At 50.2% G+C, this 14,950-nt stretch overlaps 2 protein-coding genes across 6 annotated transcripts in view; one reads left to right on the top strand and one right to left on the bottom strand.

Moving 5' to 3' along the window:
- WDR86 (WD repeat domain 86) overlaps positions 1-13,679 on the top strand; it is a 40,100-nt gene extending 26,421 nt beyond the window's left edge. Inside the window, exons 7-9 of one of the 4 annotated variants that reach the window (XR_011463920.1) lie at positions 396-505; positions 6,400-6,496; positions 7,095-7,110. Coding sequence is in view for 2 of the 4 variants with exons in the window: in XM_070368917.1 (XP_070225018.1) it covers positions 6,400-6,496; positions 7,095-7,315 (318 nt within the window). In the remaining 2 variants the exon portion in view is untranslated. Of the gene's footprint in view, positions 1-395; positions 506-6,399; positions 6,497-7,094; positions 7,379-13,301 lie in introns of those variants that run through there. The other 3 variants (XR_011463921.1, XM_070368917.1, XM_070368919.1) reach the window with 3 other exon arrangements.
- Positions 3,072-14,950, bottom strand: part of NUB1 (negative regulator of ubiquitin like proteins 1) — a 35,541-nt gene continuing 23,662 nt past the window's right edge. For both annotated transcript variants that reach the window (XM_070368914.1, XM_070368915.1), the window contains exons 10-15: positions 14,403-14,510; positions 13,687-13,839; positions 7,387-7,533; positions 5,676-5,771; positions 4,883-5,060; positions 3,072-4,681 (exon numbers count right to left, since the gene is read on the bottom strand). In XM_070368914.1, the coding sequence (XP_070225015.1) occupies positions 4,503-4,681; positions 4,883-5,060; positions 5,676-5,771; positions 7,387-7,533; positions 13,687-13,839; positions 14,403-14,510 (861 nt within the window). In that variant the 3' untranslated portion in view covers positions 3,072-4,502. The remainder of the gene's footprint in view (positions 4,682-4,882; positions 5,061-5,675; positions 5,772-7,386; positions 7,534-13,686; positions 13,840-14,402; positions 14,511-14,950) is intronic.

Below are 14,950 nucleotides of genomic sequence, written 5' to 3'. Positions count from 1 at the left end.
GGTGTGGACAAGGCAGGCCCTGGGGGTGTGCAGGGGAAGCCCCTGCCAAGAGGGGGTGAAGGGAGAAGTGGGGTTCACGCGCTGAGAGACCCTGAGAGGAGCCGCCTCAGCGGCCCCCTCACACATGGCAAGGGCCCTCTTCCAGCCCCTCCGCTGGTGCCCACAGTCCACATCCACGGTGCCCTCCGGGCCCGGCCCGGCTGGCCGCTGTTGCAGGAAGAGGAAATGCTGCAGAAGACAGTGTCCGCCCTTGCGAGCTGAAAAGTGAAAGTGAAGTTGCTCAGTCCTGTCAGACTCTCTGTGATGTTATTTCTTGTAGCCCGCCAGGCTCCTCCGTCTGTGGGATTTTCCAGGCAGGCAAGAAATCTTAAGTGGGTTGCCATTTTCTTCTCCAGGGGATCTTCCCCACCCCTGGGATCGAACTCAGGTCGTCCACATCGCAGGCAGACTCTTGACCCTCTGAGCCACGAGGGAATCCCCTTGAGAGCTGAGCACGTTGCTAAAGGTGAGCCTCCCCAGGCAGAGGCAGCCCCTGATGCAGAGAGGTGTCTTGATGCCAGATGCACCCGGGGGTGCCCAGGTCCATGCCCGGTGGGTAAGGATGCTGACCCCCTGGCCACATGAACAGATAACAGTACTGACTCCAGGGGCAGTAGAAAGCATGGTGCTACCTCTGTGACTGTGCTCTGCGCCACACCCCCAAACTCTGGGAAGCCAGGGGCCTTGCCAGAACAGGCTGGCTGGTGAGAAGGACCCGCAGAAGCAGCATCACCCCGCCTTCTTCAGGTGGGACGCGGCACCCAGGAGAGGTGAGGGGTCCCTGGGCGCTTCCCGCCGGGTCTGGGAGCTCTCACTTCCTAGCGGTTCTCCAGGGCCTGAGGCTGCAGCCGCCAAAGACAGGCCCTCCCAGTCCTGAGGGGCTTTCCGGGAAGCTGAAGTTCGTTCCAGGGAGAGCGGGCAGAGAGAACCCCCTTGAGTACCTGTGCTGACGTTTATAGTTACCTTCTCGGACTGCGTTGCTGGCAGAGGCAGCGTGAGTGACCAGACGCTCGCTCCTTGGTGCTCACGGTTGCTGCTGCTTTCCTGCCTGGACAGCACGCACACGGCGTCTTATCCAACCACATGCATCTTCCCTCGCTCCACCCTGAGAAACAGCCCCTGGGCGCAAATCCTACAGTGGGCTGCGGCATTCGTTTTCCTCCAGCCTCCCTCTCCAAGAATTAGAAATGGAAAACTATCTTGCATGTGTACAGCATATTTGGGTAAATTGTATTTCAGTAATTTGTGTGTGTGTGCGCACGATCTCCTTGGTTTGGGCATCAGGGTGATAGTGGCCTCGTAGAATGAGTTAGTCTGGAGGTGTTCCTTCCTCTGCAGGAACAGTTTGGAATAGTTTCTGAAGGATGGGCTTAGCTCGTCTCTAAATGTTTGGTAGAATTCGCCTGTGAAGCCATCTCCTCATGGACTTTGTTCAGTGAATTCAGTTGCTCAGTTGTGTCCGACTCTTTGCGACCCCATGGACTGCAGCACACCAGGCTTCCCTGGCCTTCACCATCTCCCAGAGCTTGCTCAAACTCGTGTCCGTAGAGTCATGATGCCAAAAACATTTGGTTGGTTGTTTTTAAAATCACAGATCCAATTTTAGTGCTTGTAACCAGTCTGTTCGTATTTTCTGTTTCTTCCTGGCTCAGTCTTGGGAAACTGTACCTGAGAAGCTTGTGCGGTTCTTCTGGGTTGTCCGTTTTATTGCTGTGCAGTTGGAGTAGTCTCTTACGGTCCTTTGAACTTCTGTAACTTTTCCTTTTTCATTTCTAGTTTTTACTGATTTGGGCCCTCTCCCCTTTTTTCTTGATGAATCTGGCTAAAGGTTTATCAATTTTATTGAGTAATTTTCATTTCAGCAGCCTAAGAAGGCTTTGCTAGATGTTGAGGAAGCTATAAAGACCAGATAACCACAGGTTGTTTCTTTGCCTTTGGTAAAATATCCTTGCCTCTGATAAATCCCTTTAGTTGGGCAGGGGAAGGACAGGAAGTACAGGATTTATGGGCGGGAAAACAGGGACAGGACGTGGTGGTGTCACCAGAGCCAAGAGCAGGCAGAACTTCATGTAGGTGATGGGATCGGATCTGACCGCGGGCAGCACGCTCTGGCCACAGTGCCCGCAGCCTCTGGCTGACCCCTTGGCCCACAGGCCTGGCCATCCCACCCCCTGCTTGGAGCCCTCCACGGCCCCACTAACGTCTGGACCCCTGCCTGCCTGTCAGGGCGCTCTGTAGTTGGACTCAGCAATCTTTCCAACCTCAGTCTCACACCCTCCGGTGGGCCTAGGACAGCCCCTGTGACTTCATGAACACGGCCACTCAGCCTGTTCCACCCCAACTGGAATCTCATTTGTCCCACATCCGCAGTGTCCTTTCCCTCTGACTCTCCAAGGAGAACCACCCCCCAAAGCCCGTCTCCTCTGTGATTTCAGGCTCAGCACCCTTCCTCCTATTTAACAGCTTTTTCATCACAAATGTCCTTTGCTCTTTCCCTTGCATCCTAGAGCAGGGAGCGGTGCTCGATCACTGCCTGTCAGGTGTCACATGACCAGCTGGCGGCACAGCCAGGGCTAAGGCCTGTCAGCGCATGCAGGTGGGCAGCGCACACCCCGCCGTCCTGAGCTCCAGAACGGGCTTCTCTGTGTCTCCTCACGCCCAGGTGGAGCGCGAGGCCCGCCAGTGTGGCTTGGCTCCCCTAGCCTTTGCCATGATAAGCAGCTGGGGAAACGAGAAGCCACAACCGACCACACCCAGGGCAGTACCTTGTGAGCCTGACTTGGTCCTACATGAGGCTGGGACCCCCTCACGGCCTCGGCCATCAGGCGAGGAAGCACCCCCCACCACCCCCACTCCCTCCCCTCGCCCCAGAGCCTCTGCACACTTGACCTTTTAGTAACAGTCACTAATGATCCTCATGGGAAGTCAATGGAAGCGGACATCTCAAACCTAAATGGAGCTCTAGATCACCCGGATATTGTCATTACTCAGTTTGGGAATTTGAGTAACTTACCGCAAAGTTAGGCTGACAATTTTGGAATGTATCTTCCGTCTTTTATTTTCACCTGTACCATCCATTTTTGAAAGAATGACAAGAAAGGATTTCCACCCGTTCACACTAGCCTGCTGTCCAAGCTTTACGATTTCTGACACGGCAGAAGCACTTCAGCCAGCCCCTCAACGGCAACTGTGTGACCCATCTGCCCTCAGTCGCGGAGCTTCCAACCAGCCAGGAAGTCTTGGGAACACACCTGGCGTGCGTTCTTTCCACACAGGCTTCTCCCGGCTGTGTCCTGGTGCTGCAGAGGGTCTTCATTTAATAACACGTTTACAGAGGAAGGCATGGTCAACTCAGAACGGTTACTTGAGCAGTTAAGAGGCTAGTAACTACATACCTTTAGAAAGAGTCTTCTGTATTATACCCAGCCCCCCCACAAAGACATGGAGAAAATAGATTTTAAATCTCTCATAGGCATCTCAGCCAGCAATGGATTTACTATGACAGTGCTGCATCTGAGAATGCTAATTAAAAGTAAGTTGCTTTGGTTGGCATTTAAGACTTTCCTGTTTAATAAAAAGATTTTATATCTGTAAAGAAGAATTCTGAATATATATACATTCTGAATTTCCACCCAGAATTTCAAGTGCCTACTTTGCTAAGTGTTAGTTGCTCGTCGTGTCCAACTCTTTGTGACCCCACGGACTGTATGTAGCCTGCCAGGCTCCTCTGTTCATGGAATTCTCTGGGCAAGACTAGTGGAGTGGGTTGCCATGCCCTTCTCCAGGGGATTTTCCCAACCCAGGGATTGAACCTAGGTCTCCCATATTGCAGGCAGACTCTTTACCGTCTGAGCCACTGGGGAACTTCTACTTAACTAGGCTAAGCACAAAAACCACTGCTGTTTCAGGCTGAAGGCCTCTGTCACGGTCTGGTGTGGCTGCTATAGCTGACGCCTTGTCTCTAAAAGGCCCCCAAAGCGCTTGAAACAGTTGAGGATCTAAGGGACACGTTCAGGAAGCGGCAGAGGGTGAAGCAGGAGGCAGGGCTGTGTTGTGGGACGGAGGAGACGACCAAGCAGTGGGTTCCAGAGGGCAGAAGCGCAGGGCGAGGGGAAGAGCGGGAGACACGTCCACCTCCCCCTCCCCAGCCGCTCTTCCTGCAGCCCTCCCCGGGAGCCACACGAGCAGGGAGGGTGGCGCTCAGGCCGCAGAACCTGAAGGCAGCGGGCGACAGCAAGGTCAGGCCAGAGGCGGCTCAGTTCCCAAGGCCACCCCTGGGGACCGGCACCCTGTCCCACCCCGTCTCTCACTCTCTACATCCCTGTTCCCTACCTGCCCCTCCTACACCCGAGAAAGCAGCACTCTGCAGCAAAATCAGTAAAAAGGAAGAAGAAGATCTGCATTACACCTTCAAAACGATAGAATATTTATAAGCAGAAACTTAAGTTATTTCTGTTCATCGCTTAGTTCTTCTTTGCTGCCGACTTTATGTTCTCTACATAGGATAAGTACTCTGCAATAATAATCTCCTCGTCTTCCAGAGTTGAGTCAAGGTAGTCTTCTTCATGTTCTGGGATGTCTTCCAGGATCTCATTGACAGCCTCTGTCTCCATGTCTTCATCTGTTGAGGCACTAGAGGTGCCTGCAGTAAAGAAGTGTGGGCTCAGGGAGAAGAGAAAGGAGCGTCCGTGGAGAGACTGAGCTGACCCTCAGCTTCGCCTTCACTGGCCACAGTGCCGAGCGGCACACGGGGCGGGCGTCTGGGGACGCCCTGCTCAGGCCCCGACGAGGCACCCCCTCCACCCGCCGGCTCCCACTTGGTGCCCCGAGACCCCGGACCCACCTGCAGAGTCGGACGGGGATGTGGACGGCGTGGACGAAGAGTCTTCTGCCGAGAGCTGCAGGTCGGGAGGAAGTCTCCCTCCATTGTGGACCAGGGTCTGTGCCGCCAGCTGGACGTTATCCCTGAACACCCTCAGGGCCGCCTTGGCCGCGACTGCATCGAAGCCCATGTATACCAGCTGGGGGAACAGGGAGGAGGCGGCTCTGCAGAGGGCCCGCCGCACAGAGCGGATGCGCCCCCCATGCGGGGCCAGGGGAGTCTGATCCTGGTGGAGAGGGTATGGGGGGAGAAGTTTAAAACCCACTGCACGCCTGGACCACTGGCTTCCTGTGCTAATGGGCGCATGGGGAAGCTTGGGAAGGAAGGAGGGGGAGCTGGGCCAACTGTGTCGGGGCAGTCACCTCGGAAACGCAGCCAGCTCAAGCCAGAGGATGTGCTGTCCGTCTGCCTAGTGACCAGCTCGCTGGTTAAGTGTTGCCGGCAGGCCAAACCAGACAGTCACCACAGTGACACCCTTGCAGGTCACAGGCAGGGAGATGGGCGGTCAGAGACGGGTCAACGCACAAAGAGGTGTGTGTACAGCAGAGGAGAAAGCCGAAGAACGCCTTCGTGTTGCTTCCTGGGTGTCCTACTCTGAAGGGAATGCCGTGCTCTGCTTCCTTGGGGTGGGCCTGGCCACACCTGGAGCCGCAGGAGCCAAGGACTCGGCCCTGCCGGGCCACCAACCTTGTCACCCCAGCCAGGCCCACGCGAGGTGGCACCTGCGGAGGGGGCACGGTACACCTTCACTTACTTGGTCAATCTTTTCCTGAGACGGACTTTGTTGACGGTTGTTGCTTTCCGGAGCTGAATCATTTAACCACCACAGCTGAGGATTATGGAGAAGAATCTAAAAACACACAGGAATACCCTTTGCTCATCACTAATGTCTGCTCAGTCCCTCGGGCGCAGACCGCGCGCCCGTCACGTGCTGAGCAGACACAGCTGTAGCACGCACAGACAGGTGCAGGAAAGTGTGGTGAACGAGGCCAAGGGTGCTGTGGGAGAGCAAAGGGACCGGCGACCAGGCAGGGGCTGGGGAGGAGGCTGCTGTTCAGAGAAGGCTCCTGCCAAGGGGCCCGTCTGAGTCGAGGTCTGAAGGATGGACAAGATTATTCAGGCAAAAAGGTCTCATCTGAGGAAGCAGGAAAGGGTTTGAGAGAGAGGGCAGGAGGATCCCAAACAGAAAGAGACATTTTGTTAGAGCTTACTAGCCTTAGGGATGACAAGGCCGTAAAAAGCTACAAACCGAAAGCTACCAAAGCAGCCCAGGGTAGCCTGCTGAGGTCGTTTCTCTCTAGAAGGTGACATGCTGTAGGTTTAAAATGTCACGGACAAGAGCAGAGGTCTTCAGACCTGGATTTCTGTCACATGATACTTACTTTCAACCTCGTAAAGCTCTTTTGGGGAATTTCCCTTTTAACCTAAATAGTTCTACATTCATCAAATGTATTTTTGCCCTATTTGTGTAATTAAAGGAAAAGACCCTGATCCTGGGAAAGATTGAAGGCAGGAGGAGAAGGGGACGAGAGAGGATGAGACGGTCGGATGGCATCACCGACTCAATGGACATGAGTAAGCTCTGGGAGTTGGTGATGGACAGGGAGGCCCGGCGTGCTGCAGTCCATGGGGTCGCAAGAGTCAGACGCGACCGAGCAAGTGGACTGAACTGACTATATTTTTTATTTCTCTGAGAAGTCAGAGAAATGAAAGTGCTTCAGCACTTCAAGCTGCCCCCACTTCTCCTTCATCTGCTGGGCCCCCTCCCGTGATCCCCACCACCCAGCCTGCAGTCCTGCTCCCCCAAGATGCTTGGGGTCCCACACGATTGCTCTGATCTCACTGTGCTCTCCACCCATCTGTGGGCTCCCCGAGGGCAGGCGAGGGCTTCACCCCACTTTGCCTGTTGAGAATCAGCACAGTGCCTGCCCTCATTAAGTACTCGTCTGCTCCGTGAACACACATCAGGAAGGATATGGACCCAGGCAGAGTTATACCACTCATCTGGACCCCAAGCTTCTGAGTCATTGCTGAGGATTTCTTTAAAAGGCCCCATTGCCAACATGTACTACTGAATACATAATAAAATTAGATATTCAAATAAAACATTTTAAGTCAAAAAAACTACACTGAAACGTCAACCACCTTTCTCTCCTTCCATGTTACTGTGAAGCTCCTCCTGTTGCAACCAGAAGCCTCCCCCGAGTCCTCGCCCTGGGAAGCCTGCCGCATCAGGGACATGCCCCCAGCTGGGTGGGGGGCACCGTTCCGGCTCGGCCACTGGGTGCAAGAGCGAGACCTCTGACCCTTGGATCCAAAGCAGGAATGAGGAGGAGCCAGACCACAGCAGTGGGGCTCCTGGTGCCAAGAAGGACCAGAGAGCCGCTCAGATGAGAAAGTAGAGGAGAGGGCACCTGGGCCGGGAGCCAGGCTGCTCTGAGAGGCCAGAGGCCAGGGAGCGTTACCTTCAGGGCCTCCTCCAGGTTCCCGGCGGCCTGATGGAGTGCCTGCCTGGCTGCTCGCATGGAGTAGCCCATTCCTTTCAAATGGTTAATGTTCTCCAGGCGGCGTTTTTTCTTCTCTCTTTCCTCCTTCTTTATTTGGTCCAGTTCCTTTAGGAAAACAGCAAAGTCACTGAGTTAAGGATTGCAATTTTGTAGATCAGTGTCGTCTCCTCTTCCCACCTCAGTCCTAATTAGGAGAATTCTGAGCTTGTTTTGAAAACAAGTGTCACTTTATTTTTATGTATGTATTTAAAAAAAAAATTTTTTTTCCCATGTATTTATTTTTTTGGCCAAACTGTGGGGCTTGTGGGATCTTAGCTCCTCGACCAGGGACTGAACCCAGCATTGGCAGTGCAAGTGCAGAGTTCTAACCAGTGGACTGCCAGGGAATTCCCACAAGTGTCATTTGAAAAGGATTTCTGCTGCTTAAAAAAAATAAAATGAGTTCGAAAACCACTAATTGAATCCAGCCTCATCATTTTGCCAATGAGAAGACAGAAATCTCTCAAGACAGCTGGGTGACCCAGTCAAGGTCATCACTGACCACAGAGCTGGGAGACGGCCTCTTGTACATTCTAGACGTGGTCAGTCCTTGGCCCAACGTGGGGAGGACAGCAGAAAAAACAGCCTTTTCTCCTCTGATGTATCTGTTCCTACCTCCATGGCTCAGCCCAAGCACAAGGGTCCCTTACATTCTCAGAGCAGGAGCACAGCTTCACCGCTCAGGAAAAGAAGGGAATCCTCGCCCCAAACCAAGCATTCCCAGCTGGCAGCAGGACCAGGAGGATGGAGTGACTGCCCCAAACGTTTCCAGAGATGAAGACCACCCCCGCCTGTATGCTCCTGTTTACGGCACCAGAGCACCTGCCTGTGAACAACCAGGCCAAGACAGCCCCACAGCTCTGCAGCCCAGCGCCCCAATGCACCCGGACGGTGTCCGCACCCCTACCACATCCTCTAATGCCTCCCAGGCCATCTCCCCACTCCAAGGCCTTCTGCACAGGCCCGTCAGCTCCCGCACCTACTCAGAACCCGCAGTGGCCCCCCCTTGAACCCAAAGAGGCAGCCCGGCTCCCAGACCCCAGCTCCACCTCCAAGCTGACCTCTCCTGCTTCCCCACAAACCCCACCCAGGCCAGCAGAAGTATTCTTATTGCTTACATTTCAACTTGCATTCACACACACACACCGTGTTAAACGCCTTTACCCTGCTTCACCCTCTGCTTTCAATTCCAGCTTCTTCCATTTATATTTCAAAGGCTAAGAAGCGTGAGGAATCTTTAAGCAGAGGAAGATGCTGCCAGCCAGCCAGCAGACACGGGCCTCAGGCCTCCGTTCTCTCAGAGCTGACGCAAAGCTGGGGCCTCAAAGGAGACTTTTCCCTTAGTCACAAATGTCTATGTCAGTTCTCTTTTAACCACACAGATCAGATCAGATCAGTCGCTCAGTCGTGTCCAACTCTTTGCGACCCCATGAATCACAGCACGCCAGGCCTCCCTGTCCATCACCAGCTCCCGGAGTTCACTCAGACTCACGTCCATCGAGTCAGTGATGCCATCCAGCCATCTCATCCTCTGTTGTCCCCTTCTCCTCCTGCCCCCAGTCCCTCCCAGCATCAGAGTCTTTTCCAATGAGTCAACTCTTCGCGTGAGGTGGCCAAAGTACTGGAGTTTCAGCTTTAGCATCATTCCTTCCAAAGAAATCCCAGGGCTGATCTCCTTCAGAATGGACTGGTTGGATCTCCTTGCAGTCCAAGGGACTCTCAAGAGTCTTCTCCAACACCACAGTTCAAAAGCATCAATTCTTCCACGCTCAGCCTTCTTCACAGTCCAACTCTCACATCCACACATGACCACAGGAAAAACCATAGCCTTGACTAGACGGACCTTTGTTGGCAAAGTAATGTCTCTGCTTTTGAATATGCTATCTAGGTTGGTCATAACTTTCCTTCCAAGGAGTAGGCGTCTTTTAATTTCATGGCTGCAGTCACCATCTGTAGTGATTTTGGAGCCCAGAAAAATAAAGTCTGACACTGTTTCCACTGTTTCCCCATCTATTTCCCATGAAGTGATGGGACCGGATGCCATGATCTTCATTTTCTGAGTGTTGAGCTTTAAGCCAACTTTTTCACTCTCCACTTTCACTTTCATCAAGAGGCTTTTTAGTTCCTCTTCACTTTCTGCCATAAGGGTGGTGTCATCTGCATATCTGAGGTTATTGATATTTCTCCCAGCAATCTTGATTCCAGCTTGTGCTTCTTTCAGTCCAGCATTTCTCATGATGTACTCTGCATATAAGTTAAATAAACAGGGTGACAATATACAGCCTTGACAAACTCCTTTTCCTATTTGGAACCAGTCTGTTGTTCCATGTCCAGTTCTAACTGTTGCTTCCTGACCTGCATACAAATTTCTCAAGAGGCAGATCAGGTGGTCTAGTATTCCCATCTCTTTCAGAGTTTTCCACAGTTTATTATGATCCACACAGTCAAAGGCTTTGGCATAGTCAATAAAGCAGAAAGAAATGTTTTTCTGGAACTCTCTTGCTTTTTCCATGATCCAATGGATGTTGGCAATTTGATCTCTGGTTCCTCTGCCTTTTCTAAAACCAGCTTGAACATCAGGAAGTTCACGGTTCATGTATTGCTGAAGCCTGGCTTGGAGAATTTTGAGCATTACTTTACTAGCGTGTGAGATGAGTGCAATTGTGCAGTTGTTTGAGCATTCTTTGGCATTGCCTTTCTTTGGGATTGGAATGAAAACTGACCTTTTCCAGTCCTGTGGCCACTGCTGAGTTTTCCAAATTTGCTGGCATATTGAATGCAGCACTTTCACAGCATCATCTTTCAGGATTTGGAATAGCTCAACTGGAATTCCATCACCTCCATTAGCTTTGTTCATAGTGAGATACACGCTATTCCTCCTTACACTAGGATTAGGAAAATAAACCAAGGAAATGACAATGAGTATTGCAGTGCAATATTCTGGAGACACGGTAAAGTGCAGCACTTTCACAGCATCATCTTTCAGGATTTGAAATAGCTCAACTGGAATTCCATCACCTCCACTAGCTTTGTTCATAGTGATGTTTTCTAAGGCCCACTTGACTCCACATTCCAGGATGTCTGGCTCTAGGTCAGTGATCACACCATCGTGATTATCTAGGTAGTGAAGATCTTTTTTGTACAGTTCTTCTGTGTATTCTTGCCACCTCTTCCTAATATCTTCTGCTTCTGTTAGGGCCATACCATTTCTGTCCTTTATTGAGCCCATCTTTGCATGAAATGTTCCCTTGGTATCTCTAATTTTCTTGAAGAGATCTCTAGTGTTTCCCATTCTGTTGTTTTCCTCTATTTCTTTGCTTTGATTGCTAAGGAAGGCTTTCTTATCTCTCCTTGCTATTCTTTGGAACTCTGCATTCAGATACTTCTATCTTTCCTTTTCTCCTTTGCTTTTTGCTTCTCTTCTTTTCACAGCTATTTGTAAGGCCTCCCCAGACAGCCATTTTGCTTTTTTGCATTTCTTTTCCATGGGGATGGTCTTGATCCCCGTCTCCTGTACAGTGTCACAAACCTCCATCCATAGTTCATCAAACACTCTATCTATTAGATCTAGGCCCTTAAATCTATTTCTCACTTCCACTGTATAATCATAAGGGATTTGATTTAGGTCATACCTGAATAGTCTAGTGGTTTTCCCTACTTTCTTCAATTTCAGTCTGAATTTGGCAATAAGCAGTTCATGATCTGAGCCACAGTCAGCTCCCAGTCTTGTTTTTGCTGACTGTATAGAGCTTCTCCATCTTTGGCTGCAAAGAATATAATCAATCTGATTTCAGTGTTGACCATCTGCTGATGTCCATGTGTAGAATCTTGTGTTGTTGGAAGAGGGTGTTTGCTATGACCAGTGCATTCTCTTGGCAAAACTCTTTGCCCTGCTTCATTTCATATTCCAAGGCCAAATTTGCCTGTTATTCCAGGTGTTTCTTGACTTCCTACTTTTGAATTCCAGTCCCCTATAATGAAAAGGACATCTTTTTTGGGTGTTAGTTCTAAAAGGTCTTGTAGGTCTTTGTAGAACCATTCAACTTCAGCTTCTTTAGCGTTACTGGTTGGGGCATAGGCTTGGATTACCATGATACTGAATGGTTTGCCTTGGAAATGAACAGAGATCGTTGTCATTTTTGAGATTGCATCCAAGTACTGCATTTCGGACTCTTTTGTTGACTATGAGGGCTACTCCATTTCTTCTAAGGGATTCCTGCCTACAGTAGTAGATATAATGGTCATCTGAGTTAAATTCACCCATTCCAGTCCATCTTAGTTTGCTGATTCCTCGAATGTCGATGTTCACTCTTGCCATCTCCTGTTTGACCACTTCCAATTTGCCTTGATTCATGGACCCAACATTCCAGGTTCCTATGCAATATTGCTCTTTACAGCATCGGACCTTGCTTCTATCATCAGTCACATCCACAACTGGGTATTGTTTTTGCTTTGGCTCCATCTCTTCATTCTTTCTGGAGTTACTTCTCCACTGATCTCCAGTAGCATATTGGGCACCTACTGACCCTGGGAGTTCTTCTTTCAGCATCCTATCATTTTGCCTTTTCATACTGTTCATGGGGTTCTCAAGGCAAGAATACTGAAGTGGTTTGCCATTCCCTTCTCCAGTCACGGCTACGTCCAGGCAAACGAGTGCACATCTCTTAGGAAGGCTGCCACACTGCCTCTCACGGGCCTTTAACACGTCAGTGCTGTAAGTGACCTCGGTTTCATTAGTCTGTTGCTTCTGCCAGATGAGAAGCTGGCCTGAGCTCAGGGCCACGAAGCGCAAGAAAGCAAACTTCTAGGCATCGTATATCACCCTCAACTCAGTGAGGTGCTCAAACTCAGAGCTTCAGGAGCCGAGAGATGGCAGGTTCACTGGAGCTCACATTCCATGGGCCTCAGAGCTACTCTTCCCACCAGCTACCCTAGCGCGCCCAAGGGTGTGGGAGGCTGACCAGCTCCCCAGGGAGGCCCTGATGCACCTAAGTGAGGGAGACAGGTGCAAACCACTCAGGCCTTGGCATACCCCTGGCCACGGCAACTGGCTCCAGGGCGGCCAATCAGTGAGCAGCTCAGGTCTCTGAGGGCCCTGGGAGCTGCTCTTGCTGTGACGGAATGACCCTGCTAACACGGAGGAGGTGGAGAGACAGAAACCAGAACTCAGGACAGGGTGAAGCACCCCTAAAACTAACCTGAAACCCAGCCCGCCTCTGGCTTTCACATTTAAGCAGGCCAGTACGCTTCTCCTGCACCCTCTTCACTGGGTGTTTAAGCCAGTCTAAATTTGTTGCCTGAACCCAAAAGCATTCTAACTACACAGTCAATGGGTGGAAGAGCGAGCGAGGTCAGCTGTTACACATTTATACCGTTGTTTTTATCTTCTCCAAGGGCTTATAGTTTAATTCATTAAATGCACATCCGATAGGACACCACTATTTAAAAAAAAAACAACTTGTTTTTGCTTCTTATAAAAAGTTAGGAAATGAAGTGGTAACTTTTACCACCTTTTATCTCTTGGCTTTTCAGAACCTTCTGTAAAAACTCAAATGCTGTTCTCATATGGGAATTAGAAAGTACAGGAGAAAAACAAAGCCTCAGTTTAGGTTTTGCTAATGACGTGACCCATGACCCCAGAAAAGTCCACCCCTGAGCCTGTTTTCCTCATTTGTAAAACCAGCATATTAGACATAGTAAAAATCCTTCCAACTTCCCAAATCCTAAAATTTCTTTTTTAAAACTGTACTTATTTCTGTTTTAAATTATAATTTTGAATCTTTGCTTTTATAACATATTGTTAATTGCTCATATGATTTGACTCATTTTTCTAGGCAAGAATGACATCCTGAACTGTAACAATGACCCCATGGAAAACACAGCCCCCTTTAAAATGGTTTCCAGAAATACACTATGAGAAAAAGAGAGAGAGAGAGAAGATTGCGTAACTATAGTCATTAAGACTATAGTTATGAGCGATCTGCCACCACAGCAAGAGTAAAACAAAGGAAACTGTACTGTCTGAAAACTGATGCAAGAAAAAAGACAAATTTTTCTCCTGACTTCCCAGTCTGCAGAGATAAGGACTCCCTTGCTAATAATGCCTGCTATGGAGCTGTCTGTCTCTATTCTGTCATACCCGAGAGCTAAGGCACTGAGGGGTCGCACCCACTCAAAGGCACAGGCCTCACCAAGCGCTGCCAAGACCGCATTACGTACCTCTCTGCGGTTGGCAATGTGGACAGCCGCGTGGTCCACATTCCCATCACACGCCCTCAGGCCAAGCCGAGCTTCCTGGGCACTAAATCCCAACTGCATCAGATTGTGAACTTTGGATGGATCAGTATATAGCTCTTTGAAGAGTTGACGTGCCTACGGACAGAGAAAAATACAAGGATCGTGTAACCATGAGCAACATTAAAGCTGAACACAAAGCTAACACTTAAAGGAAACTGGGCTGTACCCAATGTGAATTACGGTTTAGATAAAAACTCTAAACGTGACCAATGTCAACCACTGAGAGTGCAAACAGACAACACCCTCTCTGCTCACGGGACTTCCATGCAGGGTAACAGGAGAAAATAGGCCAAGGACCGTGGGAGGGGCTGGGATCCGTTTCCTCCTTTTTCTGGTAATGAAGTCCCCTGAAGTGGAGCTGGGGGCAGCCAACGGCCTTGGCTTGCCCTGGACTCTCCTGCGCCCTCTGCTGGCCGGAAAAGGCTCTGAGAGGAGCCACCCAACCCGCTCAGCAAGATGAGGGCTGGTAACTTGGAGCCAGTAAAAGCCACTGCCTCCGTAAGCTTTCCTTATTATAGCATCCTGCCTGCACTCACAGATACAAATATGTTCACGGCGGACGTGCAGGAGAGGGAAGCACACACCACAAAATACAGCGCAGGGGAAGGCGGCTCCGACTTCGGAGCCTCTTCTCTTACCTTGTTGAGATATTCATAAGCCTCCTCACCATTTCCACTGTGATAATTTCGGATGCCTTGAAGCAAGTAAAGTCTTAAAAACAGGACTTTCTCTTTTCCACAATTTCCCTAAAATTATTGGGAGAAAAAAATTATAAATCTAATTTCTCATTATAGGTCTATAATACATTTTTAATTCCCTTCCTCTCTACAGGGGCAAATGGCGTGACTAAACTGTTTCTATCTTCTCTGCTGATGATGCAAAAGTAAAGCTCGCAGGGGACAACGGCACTAATTGTCCCAAACAGAACCCCTATCTCCAGGCACCCAGGCCGGGACCCCACTGGGCAGGATGAAGTATGCAAAATCCCAAACTAGGAATATCTTGTGTTGCCCTGTGATTCCCAAGCAGAATTCTGATGACCCGTGGAAATCACCTGAGAAAAGTCCTTATTGTAAAGCCCAGCTCTGGAGCCGTGACTCACTCACATGAGCTGATCCTGTTCAAAGTGTTTGTTTTCTGCATTTAAATCTTTCACAAAATTCTACTTAATACAGCCACCAGCTCT

Source organism: Bos mutus, chromosome 4, assembly GCF_027580195.1.
Source record: "Bos mutus isolate GX-2022 chromosome 4, NWIPB_WYAK_1.1, whole genome shotgun sequence".
NCBI classification, from domain to species: domain Eukaryota; kingdom Metazoa; phylum Chordata; class Mammalia; order Artiodactyla; family Bovidae; genus Bos; species Bos mutus.
The sequence above is the reverse complement of the archived record's forward strand: the minus strand, read 5'-3'. Positions and strand labels throughout refer to the sequence as shown.